General features: G+C 57.5%; 2 protein-coding genes across 2 annotated transcripts; both read left to right on the forward strand.

Annotated features, from left to right (window-relative positions):
• Positions 1 to 3,552: 3,552 nt before the first annotated feature.
• On the forward strand, positions 3,553 to 6,123 carry NPM3 (nucleophosmin/nucleoplasmin 3; the record flags this gene model as incomplete). The annotated part of the gene is made up of 5 exons (XM_079536054.1): positions 3,553 to 3,586; positions 4,764 to 4,849; positions 5,375 to 5,494; positions 5,752 to 5,845; positions 6,017 to 6,123. 5 exons carry the CDS (start codon positions 3,553 to 3,555, stop codon positions 6,121 to 6,123), a joined length of 441 nt encoding a protein of 146 aa, XP_079392180.1.
• Positions 6,124 to 12,396: 6,273 nt separating this feature from the next.
• Positions 12,397 to 18,723, forward strand: FGF8 (fibroblast growth factor 8; the record flags this gene model as incomplete). Its single annotated transcript, XM_079536038.1, has 5 exons — positions 12,397 to 12,428; positions 12,539 to 12,575; positions 14,184 to 14,364; positions 17,504 to 17,610; positions 18,436 to 18,723. 5 exons carry the CDS (start codon positions 12,397 to 12,399, stop codon positions 18,721 to 18,723), a joined length of 645 nt encoding a protein of 214 aa, XP_079392164.1.
• Positions 18,724 to 20,154: the final 1,431 nt, after the last annotated feature.

A 20,154-nucleotide genomic window follows, 5' to 3' on the forward strand; every position in this document is an offset into this window, starting at 1 on the left:
GTCCTCAATCAGCGTCGTGGTTGACAGCAGTTGTGTGTTTGAGCATCAGCAGAAAAGCGGCTGCTGTAAGGAAGAATCTGTAAGGACGCAGTTTTGTTTCAGTGTCGTAGAGCAGGATGTGCAACTGGGAGTTGCAGGAGTGGGAGGGATTACTTATGTCAATCAGCAGATGTAAAGATAAGTAGTTATAGTTCTATTTTTGACTATCTTTATGCTTGTTGATTAAGCGATGACCCATTGTCACTTCTAACGACCATTGGTTCGAGCTTTGTGCTGTTAGGGACAAATGTGCAGTGGTCTGTGGCAGAAGTCACTTAATGACAAACCTGTAAATTTCGGTGTATATAAACTTAGCTGTATGCTGACTTTTTGTTTACCAGTTTTTGTAACTTTTTCTTTTAAAAACTGAAAGGATATAGGTCCAAGATGGCACTTTTGAATAACATAAAACCACGATGGAGAGCAAATCTGTCCACAGCACTGACTTTTTTTTTTTTTTTTTAAACTGTGCCTCATGTCCAGGGCTATAGAAACTGAGCACATTGGGTAAGGAGTGCTGATCCCAAGGATCCTTCCTTCAGATGCCTGTTGGTTTCCTGCCGAGCTCCCACAGCTCAAGGCTGTGCCATCATTCTCCTGGGACAGAAGCAGCAATTCACAGGGTGGGCTGCTGAACCTGTGACTGTTGGTGGCGTTAATACAGAACTGGGTGGAAGATAGAGGGGAAGAGCTGGCCCACAGCTGGGATTTATCCTTGGAACAGTCACCATGTTTCAAAGCCCTTTCATTCTAGTTTGATTCAGTCAGGGTCTTCAAGTCCTGCACATTTGTATCAAATAACTTTTCTATAAGAAATGCCACAGTAAGCACATTTTTACTCTTCATTTCAATGGTTACCTATTTTTAAATGTTCCAAGAGCTCAGCGTTCGTGCCCAGGTGTGACGCCTTGGCTACGAGATGGAACCAGCGCGCTGTGGGATGTGGCAGCGAGCCAGTTGCATCATTTGTGGCACTGGTACGTCACAGAAGTCCTGGTGGCACAGAGGAGGGGTTGGCCAACGTTGCAGTACCATGTTTCCGTCACCTGCAGTCTTAATCTTCCTTCTTCGATTCCCTGGGTTATTTCAGTGGTGCACAAAGGAAGTTCGGTTCCTTGCACGAGCTTCCGGCTGCACTGAAGTTCCACAGCCTATAATGAACGGCATTAAGACTGCAGTGATGTTGCCTGCAGCCTGTAAGGAGATGCTGTGCTCAGCCTTTTGCTGCAGTCACGTGCAGGATTATTTTTTTTCCTTTGCAGAATGTGAACCATTGTTTCAATGCGTTAGCGAAAATATTTAAGTCGAAATAAGTTCATTTCAGTTTTAGAGAGAGGTACGGGGTGGCTCTGTGGGATTTCATGTAAGTCAGAGCTGAATGCCACTAGTTTTTATACAGCTTTGAATGCATGTTGAGTAGCTGATACCTTGGTTTGTCAGGTGGGAGAGGTTTTTTTTGTTTTGTTTCTTCATGGATACCGGAGTCAACTTATTTTATCTGGATTCATAGCATTACAGCATAGGATGCTTGTGGCCTTATTTCTGGCTTTTAAGGAGCTGCCACATTTTCTCTTCCTATGACTTTGTTATTATTATAAAGTTAGTTGTATAAGCCTATGGGAATGTCAGGCCAATGCCATCATTCTAGGATTGTAAAGTGATATGTTCACATATCTTTCATGGTTAAGAGTTTTCATTAAGGTTGGAATGCCACTTTCGTTAATCTGTTTTTAGATCAACAGTATCTGTAGCAGGAAAGGGGAAAAAAAAAAAAAAAAAAGACCTGTAAAACCGTATTTGAAGACCATGCAAGAAATAGAATAAAAATTGAGAAGTGAATGTAAATAAGAAATGTGTGTTTTGTGTATGAGGTTTGTGAACCAGAAGTGGGTCAGCAGTGAGTATTGTGCCACACCACGTGTGCTGGAAGCCCTCAGGATCGGCTGTCAAAGAAAGCAGGATGCACTGGATTGCTCTCTTGTGCCTGCCTGCAGCCCTGCAGTCCGGAGCAGGTCAGGCTTTTGCTGCCAGGACCTGGGGCTCGCAGGTGTTCAGTTGGCACTGCGGGAAATGGGAAATGCACGGGGATCAGATCCCACTTGTGCATCTTGTTTGCATGTGGGAGGTGCTGTCCCCAAAGCTGCTCTGCCTGCCGGACCTCAGCCTGCAGGGATTTGTCTGGCTGCGCTCCTACTGGCTGAGGCTATCGCGTGGTTGTGTAACGTGCAGCTTAAGGGGGGGCTGAGTCCTTAAGGCTTCAGTCCTAGGACTTTTTATTCTGGGGGGTGGGGATAATGTTCCTTTGTGTATATTTCAGCGTGTAGGATTCTGACTGGAAGAATGATGCATCTCTCATAGGGAATCGTGCTTGCCTTGCTCCTCGCTGCGTTCTGGGCACAGCGGGTGGGCTGAGGGAAAGGAAAACCGCATCCCCTGCACGTCTCCTCTCGGCCTGGGCGATGGTTCAGATCGTGCTGTTGCGCTGGGAATTGTTCCCGTAGGGAAACGCAGCGCAGGAACGTCCTTGCCTTCCCTGCCCTCGGGTCGTGCTGCAGGCAGTGCCTGTCCCTGCGCTGTGCAGGCAGCCGCGTGGCTCAGGGAGCAGCTGCTGCAGGAACGCGTGAGTCCACAGGCAGCCTGGGTGTGTGTGCTTGTGCAACGGCAGCGGGTGAGCGCTTTCTTTCTGGGACCTGGGGCAGCTCCCCAGCTCTCTTCAGTGTGTTTTCGTTGAATCGAGCAGCACGCGTGGCAGGCGGGCTGGTGGCTTCTCTGCAGTGGGAGCAGAGCCAGTTCAGGCCAGGGCTGCGGAGTGAGCTCACTATTGAAGTGAGCTGTTTCAATGCAGCTTCTTCCCCGAGAGGTGCACCGCATCACTTCCTCTCCTGCTCGGAGATCTACTCGAGCCCCGTGCTGCGTGCTGGAGCAGCATATTGCCTTCCCATCTGCTGTGTTCAAAGGTGTATGGCCAGAGATCGAGCTGCTCTAGTGCCTGCACCCAAAGGAGTAGAGATGGGTTGGTCCCTCCCGCTGCACCTCAGTCTCTGTTACCCCTCCACCTGCGTTTCCGTTCCCATGGTGCCTTTTGGGGCTGCTCACCACCCTCGCAACTTCGGATTTTCTGCCCACCCCCCAGAAAAACCTTCAGCCGGAAGCCGCGAGTTGCCAGGAAAATCCATTAGGCTCCCACCGGGGTTAACATCCCTTCGCCTGTTATTGCGTGGGAATAAAACGCCATAAATATGCCATTTCACCAAGTCTTCCCCTCTCTGCACAGCTGCTCCGCGGGCCGAGCCCTTCCACCAGAGCCCCATAACCTTCGGGCCGCGGCTTCGCTCCCCCAACCTCCCCCCCGCCGTGCAGCAGAGCTGGCCCGAGCCCGTCCTCAGCGCCCGGCGGCCGCTGGGTGGTGCAGCCCCGCTGGGGCGGGCGGAGCCGGGGGCGGTGCGGGGCGGCCCGGCACGGCTCTGCGCGGCTCCTCTCGGCACGGAACCGCCCGCCCCGCGCTACGGACTCATGGAGCCGCACGGCCCCGGCAGCGTCCTGTTCGGTGAGCGGCAGCGGGGGGGCTTAAAATGGGGCCGGAGGAGGGAGAACGTATGGGAAATGTGTTGGGGGCAGGAGGTGCGGGTAAAACGTGGGGAGCGCGTGGGGAAAGGTTCCAGATGGGCTGGGGGTTGGGGAGGCTTGGGGGGACGGAGGGGTCGGCACAGGGTGCGGTAGGGGCGCGTAAGGGGGCCTGGGGGCAGCAGACGGACGGGAGGGACGGGGACGGGGGGCGTGGACACGCGAGTGACACGATGGCACTGGCGGGGTGGCTGGAGGGACGCTGGTGTGAACCGCGTGCGCGGCCGGGGCACGGAAACACGTGTACGACGTGTACGGCAGCCGAGGGGCTCGGGGGGAGACGTGCCGGCATTCCCACGTGCGCTGCCGGCTCATCCCGGCTGCTCTTCCTGTGCCGGGGCCGGGCGGGCGGCCCTAACCTGCCTCCTCCCATTCCCCCCCCTCCCCGAGAGCCGGCCGAGTCCCACACGTGGCCGGGCCGCTCTCCCGGCGCACACGTGCTCGGGGCCGTCCCCAGCCTAAAGCCGCCAATCGCGGCGTGGTCCTGCAAAGCGGAGCAGCCCCGCGGCTTTCCAGGCACCTGGCTTTCATTCCTTGTCCTGCTGAGCCGAATGCGGACCGGGCTTTGGGCCGGGGCCTTGCCCCGAGCTGTGTTCGCTGAGGCTGATTCCTCCACCTCCATTGAGAAACCCGTGTGTGGCGCGCGGGGCTCAGCTCCACGCTTTTCCCGTCTGCTTCACACGGGTGAATCATCCCGCAGTAAGCAAACACGCCCCGGGCGCTCTGCCTTGCCTTTTTGCCACGGTCCATTGGATAATTTTGCTCTCATAACAGCTCAGAGACACGCACGGCAAAACATCTCAGGACTGTTTGGAGGACTGCTGCCAGCCCCCATTGCCCAGCCCTGCCTCCTCCATCCTCCCCACTCCTGTTCTCAGGGCCTCCAGCCCTGTGGCGCTGTTTTGTGGCAGCACGGTTTGGGGACACTGAGGTCTGTCCCTATAGAGCGTTGAGCTGGGCCTGCAGCTCTTGGGGGATGCAGTCTTGGAGCCAGCAGGAAAGCTGTGTGTCTCAGGGATGCTGCGGGCTTGTCTGCCCTGAGGACCCTGTGGCATTTCAGGGCTGTGTAACTCCAGCTTTTTTTTTGCTTTTGCTTGCAGGCTGCGAGCTGACTGCCAGCACCAAGTCCTACACGTTTCAGGTGGATGAAGATGATGACTCTGACCATGTTTTGGCCCTGTCTGTGGTAAGATAGAGGAAAACAAACTATGCTTGCCCTCTCCCATGGAGACCTACAGCCTCAACCCTCCCCTTCCAGGCTCGCTCTTCCCCCCTGGCTCAGCTGCACCATGGGGTGCCCTGGGCTGAGCTGTCAGCCCTGGCTGCTCAGATGGGGCTGCTGCTGTCAGTCATTGTATGGAGCTGCTGGAGCAAGTGGTATTGGGAGGCAGCCTCTAGAACACCCCAGCTGTAGGGCAGAGGAGAATATTTTTCCTTGTACTTGACCTTGTTGGGATCCCCCATCAGCTGGGTCCCCGGCCAATTGCTCTCCAAGCTCAGGTATTTGGCTCTCACTGGGGACTGCCTTCTGTCACAGGAGCTGCCAGCAAGGGTCTGGTCAGCAGAAAATGCAGCCCAGGTGCCATCTCTTGAAGCAGCTGCAGGAACAGCTGTCCCAGCTGGGAGGGCACTATGCTAAGGAGGGTCTCTGTGCTCTCCCCCAGGAGCTGACAGCCAGCTTGTGCTCATCAGAAATTCCTGTCCTCCCCAGGTGTGCCTCACGGATGGCGCCAAGGATGAGTGCAACGTGGTGGAGGTTGTTGGGCGAAACCACAAGAACCAGGAGATCACTGTGCCGGTGGCAAACCTGAAGTTGTCGTGTCAGCCCTTGGTGAGAGCTTCAGCTGGCATTTGGTGGTGGGGACACAGCTCTGTACTTGTGCAAAAGAATGTGTGTGGCACAGAGCTGTGTGATTTCTGTAAATAATAATCATATGGTGGGGGCTGATCCAGGGGGCTGGAAAAACAAGGTACAGTGGGTGGAGGTGAGGTGGGAGGGATGTGGTCAGCTGGGCCAAGTGCCGGTCTGGGTGTGTGGGGAGCCCTGCGTCCTGCTTCCACCGCTAACTCGGCCCCATTTCTTTGCAGCTGAGCCTGGACAACTTCAAGCTGCAGCCTCCAGTGACGTTCCGCCTGGCAGCAGGCTCTGGGCCCGTGCATCTCACCGGCTGGCACCAGATCTGTAAGGGTTCACGTCTTTGGAATGGCTTGGGAGGAGGAAGAGGCATGCTCCAGTGTGTGTGCCAGCCAGGGAGCCCATGGGAGCCACACCTGGTGCTTCCAGCACCTGTGCTCAGTGCTGGCTCCCCAGAGCCCTCTCCTGGTCAGTGACCCGCCTGTCTGTGTGTCTCAGTGCACAGGGATGATGCTTCCTTCGAGGGGGAGGATGAGGATGATGACATGTCTGAGGAGGAGATAGCGCCCATCATGCCTGCCAAGAAGGAGAGAAGGAAGCAGTGACTTGTATCCCAGCAAGGTGAGGTGCTGGGCAGCTCTGCAGTGGTGGGTGCTGCCCTGCCATTGGATGCTGGTGCTGAGCGGGGTGCTGCGGGGTGCTGGTCTCAGTCTGCTTCTTCCTCCAGGTGCTCGCTGGAACTTCTTACAGACAGCTGTTACCTCAGACACCTCTCACCAGGACCTCAACTTTTGCTGCATTTTTTTAATTTACTGTCGTACCTTTTGGGGGTGGTGGGCAGGGGCTGCTCCCAGCACTGGGGGGGGGGGGGGTCTCCTTTCCCACATCCATGGGAGGTGATCATGTCCCCCAGTCCCTTTCTGGGTGTCCGGGATGGCGGTCCTCACCCTGTGCCTTTTTGCTGCCCTGGACCTCTTCAGTGTGCACAGCCCTGCTGGCTCTGCGGTGCCCAGCGTGTCCCTTCCCCAGTAGCAGCTGGATGTAGAGGCAGCAGCAGGAGGCAGCATCCTCCCTTCCAGGATGGTGTGCTGGGAGCTGATGTCTGCTGTGATTTGGGGGAGGTTCTGGGTCACTCTGCTTTGTAGGACGGTTTTTACACACTGAAATAAAGGTGCGGGTTTGGTGTGGTGGCTGGCACGTTCCTCCCGTGCTCGGGGATGTTGCCGATCCCTGCAGCGAAATCGAGGCACGGGGAAGGTGGGGAGGGAGGAGGGGGGGGGGGGTCTGCGTCGGTAAGCCGGGCCCAGGAGGCGGGGAAGGGCTCCGGGTCGCTTCTTAGGGGCCGCTAGGTGGCAGGCGGGCAGCGCGGCGGCCGTGCCCTGCAGCGGGGATGGGATCCGGGCAGCTCTGTGCCGGCGGCGCGGGAGGGCGGAACGGGGTGAATGGAGCTGTGGCTGCTTCGTGCGGGATGGAGCCCCGCGAAACGCGGCCGGAGTGTGCGGGACCTCGTAGGTGTCCTCGGGTGCGCGGGCTCTGCGGACCCTTCCAGGCAGGAAACCGTGTCTGCTTCCAGGGAGGCGAGCGGCGCTCCCCACTCCATTTCTCCATCTCGCCTGCCGTCCTACACCGGGTCCTGGGGCTGAGCTCCTTTCTTCTGCCCAAACCTCCCAGCTACTTGTGCAGCGGCAGCAGCTGGGTGCTTGGACTGCATCGGATCTGATTTATCTGCCGGGCCTTGGTCCTGCTTGCTCCCTGGGACAGATAAGAGCCCGTAGATCATTTTTAACAAGCTCTCCTGCCGGGCTGGGCTGGGGGAGCGGCTGGTGTGCGGTGAGGAGAGTGGTACCAGGAGGGAGAGGCTGTGCAGGCTGATGTCAGATGGCATTTGGGATCTTGTAGAACAGGAGAGGATGCCAAGGTGCTGGTTGCCTTGGGGATGCTGGGATAAGGGGCTGTGGCAGGAGGGACGGTTCTGTAAGAAGGAATGACTCAGAGGGGCACTCAGAGGGGGTGGGGCAGCTGGCACTGCCAGGAGCTCTCAGTGCCTTGGAGAGGTTTGGTCCCCCTGCCCAGCAGCGTCACAGCCTGGATGAGTTTGAGAGAGAGAGAGTTGAATGCTGAGATGGCGGGGGGCTGGGAGGGGGGCTGTTAATGGGAAAGGATGGAATTACAGGGGTCACGCTAGGTGAGCAGCTTCCTTTGCCGAGCTGATGGTATCGAAGCAGGTGCCACCAGCCACAAATACCTTGGGCAAACAAACAGGGCTGGAGGAGAGCGGGTGAGCTCAGGTACGGCTGTGCTGGGGCGTGTGGGAATCTGGAGGGTGGGTGGCTCTGAGCATTCCTCCTCCCCGGGGCTGTGCTGTCTTCCAGGGTGCTGCATGCTGACGTATCCCAGGGGATACGCTATAGCATCCCCAGGATACCCTGATCCTGGGCAGCCTACGCGAGGCACGGCTGCGGCCATGCTGTAGGTGGGGCTGGTTCCCTGCTCCATCAGTGCTCCGCTTCTCTTCTCACGTTGCTTTCCTCCTCGGGTACCGGTGGCTGAATGGATGCTCAGCACAGCCAGGGCTGTGGGGCACAGTGCCTGGTGATGCTGGAGCACGGCTTGTGCCATGAGACGGGCCCAAAGCCATAAGTGCCCAGGGGAGGTGTTAAAAGTGAACACAGTCGGATGGTGTCAGACAGCTGCAGTCTGTGCCCGCTGCTGCACAGTGGGAATTTCCATCTGTACAGCACAGTTCTGCCACGCTGTCCCCTCCTGTGTCCCCAGGCAGTGATGGCACTTTGCACCCAACAGCCACAGCTGAGATACCCTGGGGTCACAGGTGTCCTGCCCTCCAACCCCTCTCATCACTGCAGGCTGGCATGGCCCTGGTGCTGGCAGAACACAACTCCCTGCCAGGGCTGGTGGCGGCAGGGCTGTGCCCAGTGAGATTTGGGGTCTGCTGGCTGGACCTGCTGTTCTGTTTTTAGGGGAGATGGGCAAGATTTGGTTTCCGTGGTGGGAACTGGAGGTATGAGCTTGGGTAAGTCCATGGGGCTGGACCGAAGAGCAGCAGGTGCGATGGGGAGCGTGCCCACCTGGCCCCTCCTCTGGGGTTGGCTCTCGCTGGCTCTCTCCCCTTGTCCCCATGCAGGGTGCCAGGGGCTGGTTACCCAGGATGAGGTCGGGATGAGGAACATCTCCACCGGGCTGGGATGTCCGAGGGGCCATAACCCTGGTGTTTTGCAAACTCCTGAGGTCAGCAGTTCAGCTGCCACTGACACAGGGGCCCGGAGACACACACACGGGCATTTTGGGTGGATGCTATAAGCAAACAAAAGGAGGTAGAATTACAGGCAGCCGACAGCCCCCCGGCCACCAATGTTGGTTTTAGGCTTAGCCCCCCCGCAGGGCTGGGTGCAGGCATCCTCTTCCCAGGAGGACCCAAACTGAAGTCAGATGTGCTGCAGGCCAAGAGGAAGGTGCTGGGTGGGCTGTGCCAGCCAGCAGCACACTGAAAGCAGGTCCTGGAGGTGCTGTTTGGTCCATGCTGGGCAGCAGGGATGGGGTGGAGCTGCTCAAGCACCACATGTGCTTGTCCTCATCTGCGTATGTCACCATTTTTCCATGCCCAAGGCCCATAGTCCCCCTGTTCTGGCTGCTGTGTCCAGAGAAGATGGATGCCAGAATGCCTCATGTTTAAATTACTCAGGGCTGGGGCTATCACCTTCTTCATTAATTGACCCAACACGAAGTGCCCTTATTGGCAGCTTCCATCTAACTCAGGCCCAGTGGTGGGACCTGATGGGACCTTTACCAGTTCTCCCCCTTTGGAAGTGTGCGTGGCCTGGTGGTCTCTCTCCCCATTGCTGCCCCACCCCCCCACTACTCCTGGTCTTTTCCCATATCCCTGGCTCACCTCCAAGCCCTCCCTTGTATCTACCCAAAGGGGCCACACCACTGTGCTCAGTCCTGTGCAGGGTGGGCGCAGCCCCGTGTTTCTGTTCTCCTGTGCCGACATTCCCACCACGCTCAGCCCTGGTGCCACTAACTGAACAGAGAGGAGAATCAATGAGGAGCAGCTGTACCCCCCTCCCTGTTCCTGGAGCTGTGGGTAGTGCAGACGAGGTCATTCCCACGTAACACACTGTGGTGGGGTCTGGCCCTTGGGGGGGATGCTGAGTTAATGGTGAGCAGTGGGATCGCCCCGGGCTGCTCAGCACCACTCAGCTGTGGAGAAAAGCTGCTGCCTCCACAACGCCCCATTAATGCTGTAGGCAGGGCTGGAGAGGGTGCAAGCAGGGGGAGCGGTGTCCCGTTGGCGCCACTGGGGGGTCTCCATGTGCCCGTTTGGGGATGTGTGGCTGAGCATCCAGGCCTGCAGACAGGAGCTCCTCTCACCCTCAGATGGGTGTTGGGGTGCACCTTGCAGGTGCTGCTCTCCTCCGTCAGCTGGGGTTGGTGTTGTGGTCTGTGTCTCAGCAGTGCTAGGGGCTCGTGGTGAACTGCAGCCACACTCTCTGGCAGAAGGGTCCCCCTGGGTTGTGGGTAGAGCAGGGACCCTGCTGAACTGTGGAGGCTGTCAGGGATTTTGCATGATGGAGCGAACAGTGGAATATAATGGCCCTGCTACTGTCTGCTCCATGGCTCAGCCCAGCTGGAGCAGCCCTGGAATCTCCTCCAGCCATCAGCGGCCTGACCATGGGCTGCCTTACTGGGCATTCCCCATTAGCCATGGCAAGGAAAGGAGATGATGTGGGTGATAAAATCCTGACCTGGATATCCCCAGCTCTATGGAAAAGGATGAAGGGAGCAGAGCTCACATCTCTGGGTGTTTGATGCTTTGCCCACAGCATTCAGTATTGGGACCCGATGGGTCCATGCTGGCTGCCTCCCCCAGGAGTGACAGCTGTGGCAGCAGGAACACCCCATGTCCACAGCCTTTTGCTGGGATGGGATTTTTTCCCCCTCCCCACGGCAGCTCAGCCCCGAGAAAGCTCAGGCTGAGCTTTCTCTGCACAGCAGGAGGGCCAGCCATGAGCCAAGCGCCCAGTTCCCCATCCCATGACTGCTCACCTGCACAGAGGTGTGGAAGGACGGGGCAGCAGCAGGAGCACTGTTTGTCATTGTGTCAGCAACGTGTGGCCTCCCGTGGCCCCGTGTCACAGCCGTGCTGGCAATCTAGCCTGTTTGCTGAGGGCAGGGGGCACATGGAGCCATCAGCCCCCAGCTCTCTCCGACCCCCCAGCACATGGTGCAGTTGTGCACGCTCTGTGTGCTGCATGGTGCTGCACGGCCTGACCCCGCACCCACGGAGGGGTGACCACGAGTAGCATCTGGGAGAGAGGTGCTGCATCCAGACCTTTCCTTTCAATGGATAAGAAAAGCAGGAGTTGTCCACTGTAGGGCAGTGGGAGCACCTTGTTCTGCCCACTCTGGTGCTCGACTTGTGGGCACGGCGCTGCCTCGCACACGGGGTTGGTGCAGAGGGCTTTTCTCTGAGCGGAACCCGAGGACTGATCACCCCCAGCAGCCGCCCTGCAGCCTCCCAGGTGAATGCGGGCTCAGTCCGAGGCTTCTCCAGGCGTTTAGGAAAGCCCTTCAGAAACATCCCCCGGTCTTTTGAATCGAGAAGAAGGGGACGGCAGTGCACGGTGCCCGCTCCCAGCGCCCGGCGGTGGGTGAGCCTCAGGGGGTGGTGGTGGGCAGCAGTATGGGGAGAAGCGTTGGAGGGTGCCTGAGCAAGTGGGGAATGAGCGAGCCGGGCGGCAGCGTGCGTGCGGGGCAGGGAGGGCTGTGCGGGGATGGGGGGTGCGTGTGTGTGTGTGTGTGTGTGTGTGTGTGTGTGTGTGTGTGCCGGTGCGGGAGGGCCGCGCAGGAGCGCTGTGTGCGCTGTCACTCAGAGGCCGGCTGACAGGAGCTGCCTTTCCAGCGGCGGCAGATAGCGCTGATTGCTGATTCGAGGAAACAAAATAGCAATTGTAATTATGGGCTCTGATAAGATAAAGGAGGGCGCGGGGAGCGCGGGGACCGGCAGCGGGGCACGGCCGGCAAATTAGCGGCTGTCACTCAGCGCGGAGCAGGCGGCCCCGGCCAGGTACCGGCCCCGGGGTCCCGCCCGCCCGTCCGCCGCAGCCCCGCCGCAGCCCCCGCCCCGGTGCGCAACAGGTGGCGGGGCCGGGAGCAGCGGGGCTCGCCGAACAATGCAGCCCTCGGCGGCCCTACCCGGGCTGCGGGGCTGAGCCCCGTCCCGCCGCGGCCCCATGGCCCCGCGCAGCCGGTGCTGACGGACGGCCGCCCCTCCAGGTAAGCGCCCGGCGGGGACGTCCGGGGGAGGGGGGTCCCGCCGCCCAGTACCCCCGGCTGCGCTGTTTGCTCAGCCTCTCGAAACTCCTGCCCACCCGTCCGCCCCGGTAATCCTTTTAATGTCTGACACGTCCAGCGACGGGGCTCGGCCCCAATCCACAACGCGGACCCTTAAGCCTCGTTTTACAGATGGGGAAACTGAGGCACGGCGCGGGGACGGCATCCCTCTGCCGGCCGAGCCCGTAGCGCCGCCGCCCCCGAGCGGCAGCCGCCGAAGGTTTCCCCCGCTCTGCCGCCCCGCCGGGGCCGCCCCCCCGGCTCTCCGCCCCCGCCGCCTCCCGGGCCGGCAGCGGAGCGGAGCGGGGCGGGGGGCTCCCCGCGGCGGGGGGCTGCCGGCCGCGCTCCCCCGGGGGCTGGGCGGGCGGGCGGGCCGGCGGGGGCCTTTCCCCTTCTGTAGCCGCTTGTGCCCTCCTTTCCTCGGGGCGAGGCAGGGCGAGAGGAGTCGAGGAGCCGAGCAGCGCCGCGCCCCCCCCCCCCCCACCCCGCCGCCGGGCTCCGGGCTGCCGGCCCCGCAGCGCTCCGCGATGGACCCCTGCTCCTCACTCTTCAGCTACGTGTGAGTACCGCAGACCTCCCTCCGCCTGCCCCCAGCCCTCCCTCCTTTCCTCCCCGCAGCCCCCCGGCTCACACACCTCTCTCCCGCTTTCTGTCCACCCCCTCTTCCAGGTTCATGCACTTGTTCGTCCTCTGCCTGCAAGCCCAGGTAAGCGCCCGCTCCGCCGCCGGCTTTGTTCGCCCCTCGGGGCCGGGGGTCGCGGGGGGGGGGGGGGGGGTCGGATTAAAGCCCCGCAGACGACGCGAGCCCCGCTGGAAAGAGCCGGGAGCGGGTGGCTGCACGCCGGGTGCGGGATGGGGTGCGGGGGACGGAGGGCCCCCCGCCCACCCGCGAACCGGGGGTTCGGTCCTCCCGTTCTTCTTTAAATCGCACTGTGGATCGCCCCTTCCTCTTGTCTGGAGTTGTTTTTTCATCCGAAAAACGAAGTAGAATTAAGAAAAATGGGTCGGGATGGAGGAAGAAAAGGGGGAAAAAGAAAAAAATAAAAGAGGAGGAAAAGAAAAAAGGGAAGGAGGGAAAGAAAGAACGGAGGGGGGGGAAAAAATCAATTTCCTTACTAAAAAGCGCAGATTTCGCTCCAGCTGAACATTGCTGCTGCTGGTTGGCATCGCCGGGGCCAGGAGTGTCAGCGGGAGATGGGGCTGTGGCTGTGTGCAAAATGGGGAGAAACCCCCTCCCCCGGGGCCACAGGTGCAGAAGCGTTTTGAAAACGCTCCTTAAGCCGCTTTTTATTATTATTATTATTTCATTGGAAGCTCAGGAGAAAAAAAAAAAAAAAAATGGAGTTTCCATCCCCAAAGCAGAGGAGTGTGCGGTTGTATAAAACATAGCTGTAATATTTTGGAGGACGAGACGGAGCGGCACGGCTAATGACCTCTCCTCCACATGGTACCCTCATCAGGGCCGGGAGAGTCCGTGCATTATCCACAGCCGGCTGCAGGAAAGGCGCGGAGGCAGAGGGGTGGCACCGCCGAGGGGAGATGTCGATGTATGGGCGGCTGCGGGAGAGAGGCGGCTCCGGCTTTTATTGGGGTCTGCTGGTGGTGGGGAATCTTCCCGTTTGACGTGGGGGTGGCGGGGGGGTCCCGGCCTGCTGGTGTTGAAAGGAGCGACCCGCTAACATTTGCTCGGAATACGTCTTTATAAATGTCAGTGAGCAGTGAAATTTTCCGGACTTAAAAGCGGGGTTGGAGACGAAGGGGGAACGGAGTCCTGTGCTGGGGATGGGGGAGCGGGTCGGGCTGATCCTAGAATTGCTTATGGTGAGGGAGCAGCGGGTCTGGAGGGGTCGGGTCGGCTGCTGCTATGGGGGCCAGGGGTTGGAGCTGGGATGGGGACGGCACCAGGAACAGGGTGATGGTGAGGGATGGGTACGGAGCTCTTTGGGGTTTGTGCTATAGGTGAAGGGAGTGGTGTCCTGACGGCTCATAGCTCTGCCTCGTCTTCAGGTTTGGGGCATGAAGAGTGGGGTGTTTAGGGGCAAAGGGGGTCCTGGCACCCTACCCCATCTTGGGTACCTCTGTGCCAGCTGTGCCCCATCGAGTCCTGGCAGACCTCAGGGGTCACCGAGCCCCATCATATCCCCACGACTCACACACCCGTCTGGGGGATCCTGGTCCCAAAGGGCTCAGCTCCCCCCCATCCCACTGACTCTGCTCCTCCTCTGCAGGCGCCGGCGATCCTTGCTCAGCCCGTTCGCCCCCCTGAGGAGTAGAGATTATAATGGTGTGTCGTATATTTTTTAATTTCCTAAAGGTAACTGTTCAGTCCCCACCTAATTTTACACAGCATGTGAGGGAGCAGAGCCTGGTGACAGATCAGCTCAGCCGGCGGCTCGTGCGCACCTACCAGCTGTACAGCCGGACCAGTGGGAAGCACGTGCAGATCTTGGACAACAAGAAAATCAATGCGATGGCTGAGGACGGGGACGTGCACGGTAAGGAAGGACGTGGTTGAGGGGGTGGGCTGGGAAGTGTCCACAGTGCTGTGTGCCGATTGATGATTTCCGTCCTGTTGGTTGGCCAGAAATCATTAGGATCGCTTGGCGTGTGCGGGGGTTTGTGAAGGGAGAACAGCAGGGTGAGCGCTCAGTGGGTTTGGGTGCTTGTGGGGTGGGCGCTGCTCACTGCTGCTGCACACCTGACTTGCAAGGCTTGGTTTGGCACAGGCAGTGCTGACAGTCTCTGATTCTTCCTTTGGAGGAGAAACAGAGGGTAAAGTTGGAAAAGACACGAGGGGGTTGAAATTGTAGGTGAAGTGCTGCTCTGGAGTCCTGCCCTGAGTTAGAGCCATCCAAAGCGGTGCTTCCCCCACATACTCCCCTTCCTGGTGCTTCCCCTTCCCCAGCTAGGAGTGTGGACTCAGCGAGGTGTTGGCTGCGGGCGAGGAGGACACAAAGCTGGGGGGGCTCTGCAACTGTGCGCAGCCCTCCTGCTGCTGTGCCACACTTGGCACCCCGTGTCCCCCCAGTCCGTGGTTCCGTGGGGAGGAGAGCAGTGCCACGCTGCAGCCACCCGAAGCCAGGACACCTCGGCCACGCGTGCTGGTGTCACATGGAGACAGTGGCATCAGCCCCATCCATGCTCAGTGGGGCACCGTGCCCCATTCCCTTGTGGACAGGAGGTGCCCATGCTGGCGTGTGCCGTACAGAGCCATCCCAACTGTCGTTCTTTGACGTTAGCCGCAATTTCCCTTTCTTGTTGAGGGAGATTAGTGGGAGCACTTTGCTTCCTTCCCCGGTTGGTTTGGTGTTTGGTTTTTATTCCCGTTTTTGCTTTGGCTGCCGATGTCGCACCAAACTTCAGCTGTGCGTGGAATCCCGTACGCAGTGTTAGTCGGGAGCCGCTCCTGGATGGAAGGAGCATCAGCCAGCTTCCCAAGCAAAAGGGCCAAGCAAACCCCAAAGCCTCCTCTGGCTTTAGCCCTGTAATGCCTCCGTTTTCAAGGCAGCTCCGCACCTCCAGGAGCGGCCAGGTTTAAATAAGGCCAAAAGGAGGGGACGCGCGGCGGCGGCTCGAAAAACTCTATTAAAACGTAATAAAAGAGGTGAAGCATCTGAGGAGCGGGGCAGGAAAACGAGGGCTGATCTAAAGCAGAAAGAGAACAAGCAGTTTTTCAGATGTAAAGTTTTAGGAGTTGCAAGTCTGTAAATGTTAAAATAGAGGTTCGGGATTGTTCTATATGAATCTCCAGGGAGGCCCCCATGTCTGGAAGAGCTATTAAATCGCTTCTTACTTTCACCTTTTTTAACATTTCCTGAATACTTTCTCCTCTTCGCAGTCCAGTTGGGGGATCAAGTGTGTCTCGCTGCATTTTTTCAGCATTTACGTAGCCGCTTTCCCTTCAAAGTTTGAGCACGAAACATAACTTTTCTGGGATAAATCTGTCACTTCAGCGAAAGAACAGAGTTGAAAATGTTAAGCTCCCCCCGTCCCTTAAATAGGGAGAAAAAATGTCTCCCCAAAACCTTTGTCAGAAGAAAATACCCTTCGTTAGAAAGGGCCCTTCCTTCTGCAGTGTTTGTTTTGTTGTTTTTTTTTCCCCCCATCTGATTTTTGGGGCGGGCGTGCAGAAGGAACTGATTTATTTTTGTGGGTGACCCCTTTTCCCATGCTGACGTTTTTACAGCTGACTTCACATGGAGCCCGGCGCTGTCGGTTATCTGTCTTAATTGTCAATATCTGATGGACTCCTTCTCGGCCCTGCCAGCACTGCTGGCTTCTCCCTTCCTCTCCTGCGGTGCCGTTGATCTGCTCACCCCCCTGTGGTCCCTTTGCTCGGGGTTGTCCCCATCCTGCAGGCTGATGGCTGTGACTCCAGGCCTGGAGGGGAGCGCCGCGCATCCGTGCCTGCCTTCCTCCTCCCTCCCTCCCTGCTCTTCCTATCTCTGGGAGAGAGAAGGGAAAAATCAATTCTCCTTAAAGCTTTGACTGCCTCCCGGATCAATCCTCCCCCATATGGGTGACTGGGGGTCCCTGGCTTGGTGGTCTAGGGATGCTGAGCCCCTACAAGGGGCTGGTGTGAGGTAGGGCGGCCAAATTTCCTGGCTCTGAGCTGGGCTGAGGGTGTGGGATGGTGCATGGGGTGCTGGAGGTGAGGAGCTGTGGGGGGGGCAGTAGGAGAAGTCCCCACGCTTGGTGCAGGATCAAGACTTTGTGGAGAAAGGTGGTGATTTACTTGTGGTCCTGAAGTACTGCTCAGGCTGGGTTTAGTGAGCACATGGCCTGGGTCTGCCATCCAGCAGCATCACTGCAAAGCCACTGCAGGGCTGGGGGCTACTGGTGAAAATGAACTGCATCGTGGTCCTGAGGAACTGAGCATCCCATCTGCAGATCTGGGAGAACGGTGCACCCTGTGGGGCAGAGGCTGTGTGCTCTGAGTGCCCCTGAAGTTGGGGGGGGGCAGCAGTGAGGGCTGATTTGTGGCAGGACGTGGTGGTGAGGTGGGACAGCCCTGGGGGGCTTTTTGTGGGGAAGCCTTTGGCACGCGGCACAGCATGGCTCTGCTGCTGCAGTTGGGTTTGGGGTTTGCCCCAGGAGGAGAGCTGCCTGGGGGCTGCAGGGTGGGGAGGAGGATGCTCTGTTCCCAGGGTGGCCGCGGAGGGAAGGTGACAGGTCTATTTATAGGCGGCCCATCGACCTGTGATTTGCATAGCTCCTTAGGAAGTCAATCGATGCCTCCATTAAAAAACTGAGACCAAATCAATATGCCCTCTCGACTTGTGCAAAGGTGAAAGGCATTAAAAGGATGGCCGTACCCTTCACGCCTCCCCTGCCAGCTGCAAAGTCACTGCTCCTCCTGCAGCCCCAGCTCGGTGCAGTGTCCCCATGGGCTGAGGACAGCTGGCAGAGCACTGTGCAGGGCAGCTGCCCTGTCCCCTGAGATCCCTTTTTCCTCCTGGGATACCGCTGTGGCACCTGAGCCACGTGGATCTGGGCAAGGCAGAGCTGCTCCAAGTGACAAAGTGAGGTGACCAAGGCGTGCCATGCAGGGATGCAGTGACAGGGAGGAGGCTGGCATTGCCAGGTTCTCCACCCCTGTGACCTCCCCGTCTCTCCTCCTGCTGCTCTCTCCAGCCAAGCTCATCGTCGAGACCGACACCTTTGGGAGCCGCGTGCGCATCAAAGGGGCAGCCACGGGGTTCTACATCTGCATGAACAAGAAGGGGAAGCTGATCGGCAAGGTAGGGCGGGGGCTGGCACCCATCCCTGGGTTAGGAGGTGGGGTGGGGAGCACAGGGCTCCTTGTCTACAAGACAAGGAACCCGCAGCCTGGCAGCAAGGGAAGGGGAGGGTGGGTGCGGTGTCCTTGTATCTCCCTGAACAAATAGGCGGATTGCCAGGCTATTCTCCCCGATTACATGGTACAAGGGCTGGGAATGTTAAGATGCTCCGTGGGGCAGGCCCTGAGCACACCGGTTAGTCACGCTCCCTCTGAGCCTCCGTGCTCCTACCCTGGGGTGGATGAGCAAAATCCTGGCAGGGCAATGAATTTTCAGGAGGGTTTATCCATTTCTTGGGGCTGGCTGATGTTAGCCTGCTTGGGAACCATGACAGATTGGGTCCTCTCCCTGGTCTCTGTGCCTTGTCTGAGGTGCAGGAGCTCAGCCTCCACCTATTCCATTGATCCCTGCAACTGGTATCTGTGAGTGTTACAGAATGGTTGGGTTGGAAGGGACCCTGAAGACTGTAGGATCACAGAATGTTTGAGTTGGAAGGGACCTTTAAACCCACTCAGTTCCACCCACTGCTGTGGGCTGGATGCCCCTACCAGATCAGGGCCTCATCCAACCTGACCTTGAGCATCTCCAGGGATGGGGCGCCGGCCAAAATCTGGGCAGCAACCGAACCCTCATCCTTCACATCATTCCACCGTCCTCACGGACCACGTCTTGTCCTTTCCTGTGCTCACTGCCCAAAGGGTGGGTGGGTGGCTCACTCCCTGCTAGAAGTCAAGCGGTGAGAAGCGCTCCCGTCGCTCATCCCCATCCCTCTATCCCCGTCTGCAGAGTAACGGCAAAGGCAAGGACTGCGTCTTCACCGAGATCGTGCTGGAGAACAACTACACGGCGCTGCAGAACGCCAAGTACGAGGGCTGGTACATGGCCTTCACCCGCAAGGGCCGCCCGCGCAAGGGCTCCAAGACCCGGCAGCACCAACGCGAGGTGCACTTCATGAAGCGGCTCCCCAAGGGCCACCAGACCACCGAGCCCCACCGGCGCTTCGAGTTCCTCAACTACCCCTTCAACCGCAGGAGCAAAAGGACTCGAAACTCCAGCGCCAGGGTGCGCCCGTGACGCGTGCCCTCGTGGACTGGCATAGGGACTGTGATAGGGTTCTTAAAGGAAAAGAAAGAAAGCAACAGCGGGGGATGGGGGGAGGATAAAAGAACTACGCTACTAGTTGTTGATGATTTGGGGGTGGCTCTGTTTTTACAAAAAAAAAAAAAAAAAAAAAAGATAAAAAAAAAAAAAAAAGAAGAAAGAGGCTCTATTTTTGTACTCCAACTTTACAAGAGATGAAATGTTCAAAGACTGCTGAAGGGGGGAAGAGCCCTTCGCTTAGAAATGTTTTAGTGTTTGGGGTCGTGTTTTGGTTTGTACTTTTTTATTTTTTTTTTTTCGTAGCTCTAGGGGGGAAAATCCTCACTTAAAACAAAGAAGAAAAAAAAAAAAAAAAAAGATGGGAATCCAACCCAACCGAACTGAACGGATGCTCACCTGAATGGATGCTCAGCGGAGAGGTTGGATAAGGATGGAGGGAAAGGATGTGCCTCGAGGTGACGGAGGATTCGCATGTCGACTAGGGCCAACTGCCCTTGAGTGCCTCGTAGGGAGTCCTGGACCAGTTTGGCACTGCTCACCCATCAGAGCATCTGTGGATAATTCTTTATTTTTCATTTTTTTTAACTACTACGGTGAGGCAGCGGGTGATGGCTAATAACTGTTTTTGTGGTGGTTTTTTTTTTTTTTTTCTCCACCTTCAAAATGTGAGCTTTTCACCAAAAATTGACTTTTTTTAAAAAAATCAGGTGGATTTTTTCATTTGTCAAATTAAAGAAGCTGACAAATCACTGCAGAGCCCCTTTGGGCTGTTTTGTAGTAGTATTCGGTTTGGTGCTTGACTCTTCCATCCTAAGCTGTCTCTTCCAGGTTTGCTCTCTCATCTTTGCCTGAAGAAAAGAGAGGGTTTTTGTAACAGCTTCTGTTGATGGAGGCCCAGATTTTTATTTAGACCAAAAAAGGATCCAGGGGAAGATGAAGTCCTTTGAGTGAGCAAACCCAGCCCCACTCCGCTCATGCTGCCCTGGGACTGCCTCTCTCCAAAGGGTTAAAGCAATTATTCTTAATGGGGAGGGCAAACAAAGACACTGGATAGAAGCCAGGACCAGGGGTGAATTTTCATCCAATTTTTTTTATTTTTATTTTTTTTCCTGTTTCCTTGAGGATTTTTTTTTTTTTTTCAGTTGTGTACAAAATTTAATGTGAAATGATTTGAAATATTTATTTAATATGTGCATTAAAAATTTGTATTAGCCTACCTGAGCCTGCCTGCTTTCCTGGGAGGGCCTGGAGAAGCAGGATGGAAGGGGGGTGGGGAGGATGGAGAGATGCAGGACAGGCTGAGGCTGCTGCATGGTGCCAGCCCTCCCCAAAGGAGCAGAGATGGGAGGGTGCCTGAACTTCTGGATCCAGGTGTGTTTTATGGAAATCATTTTCCTTGAGGAA

This window comes from Tetrao urogallus (genome assembly GCF_951394365.1).
Source record: "Tetrao urogallus genome assembly, chromosome: 5".
Lineage (NCBI taxonomy): Eukaryota > Metazoa > Chordata > Aves > Galliformes > Phasianidae > Tetrao > Tetrao urogallus.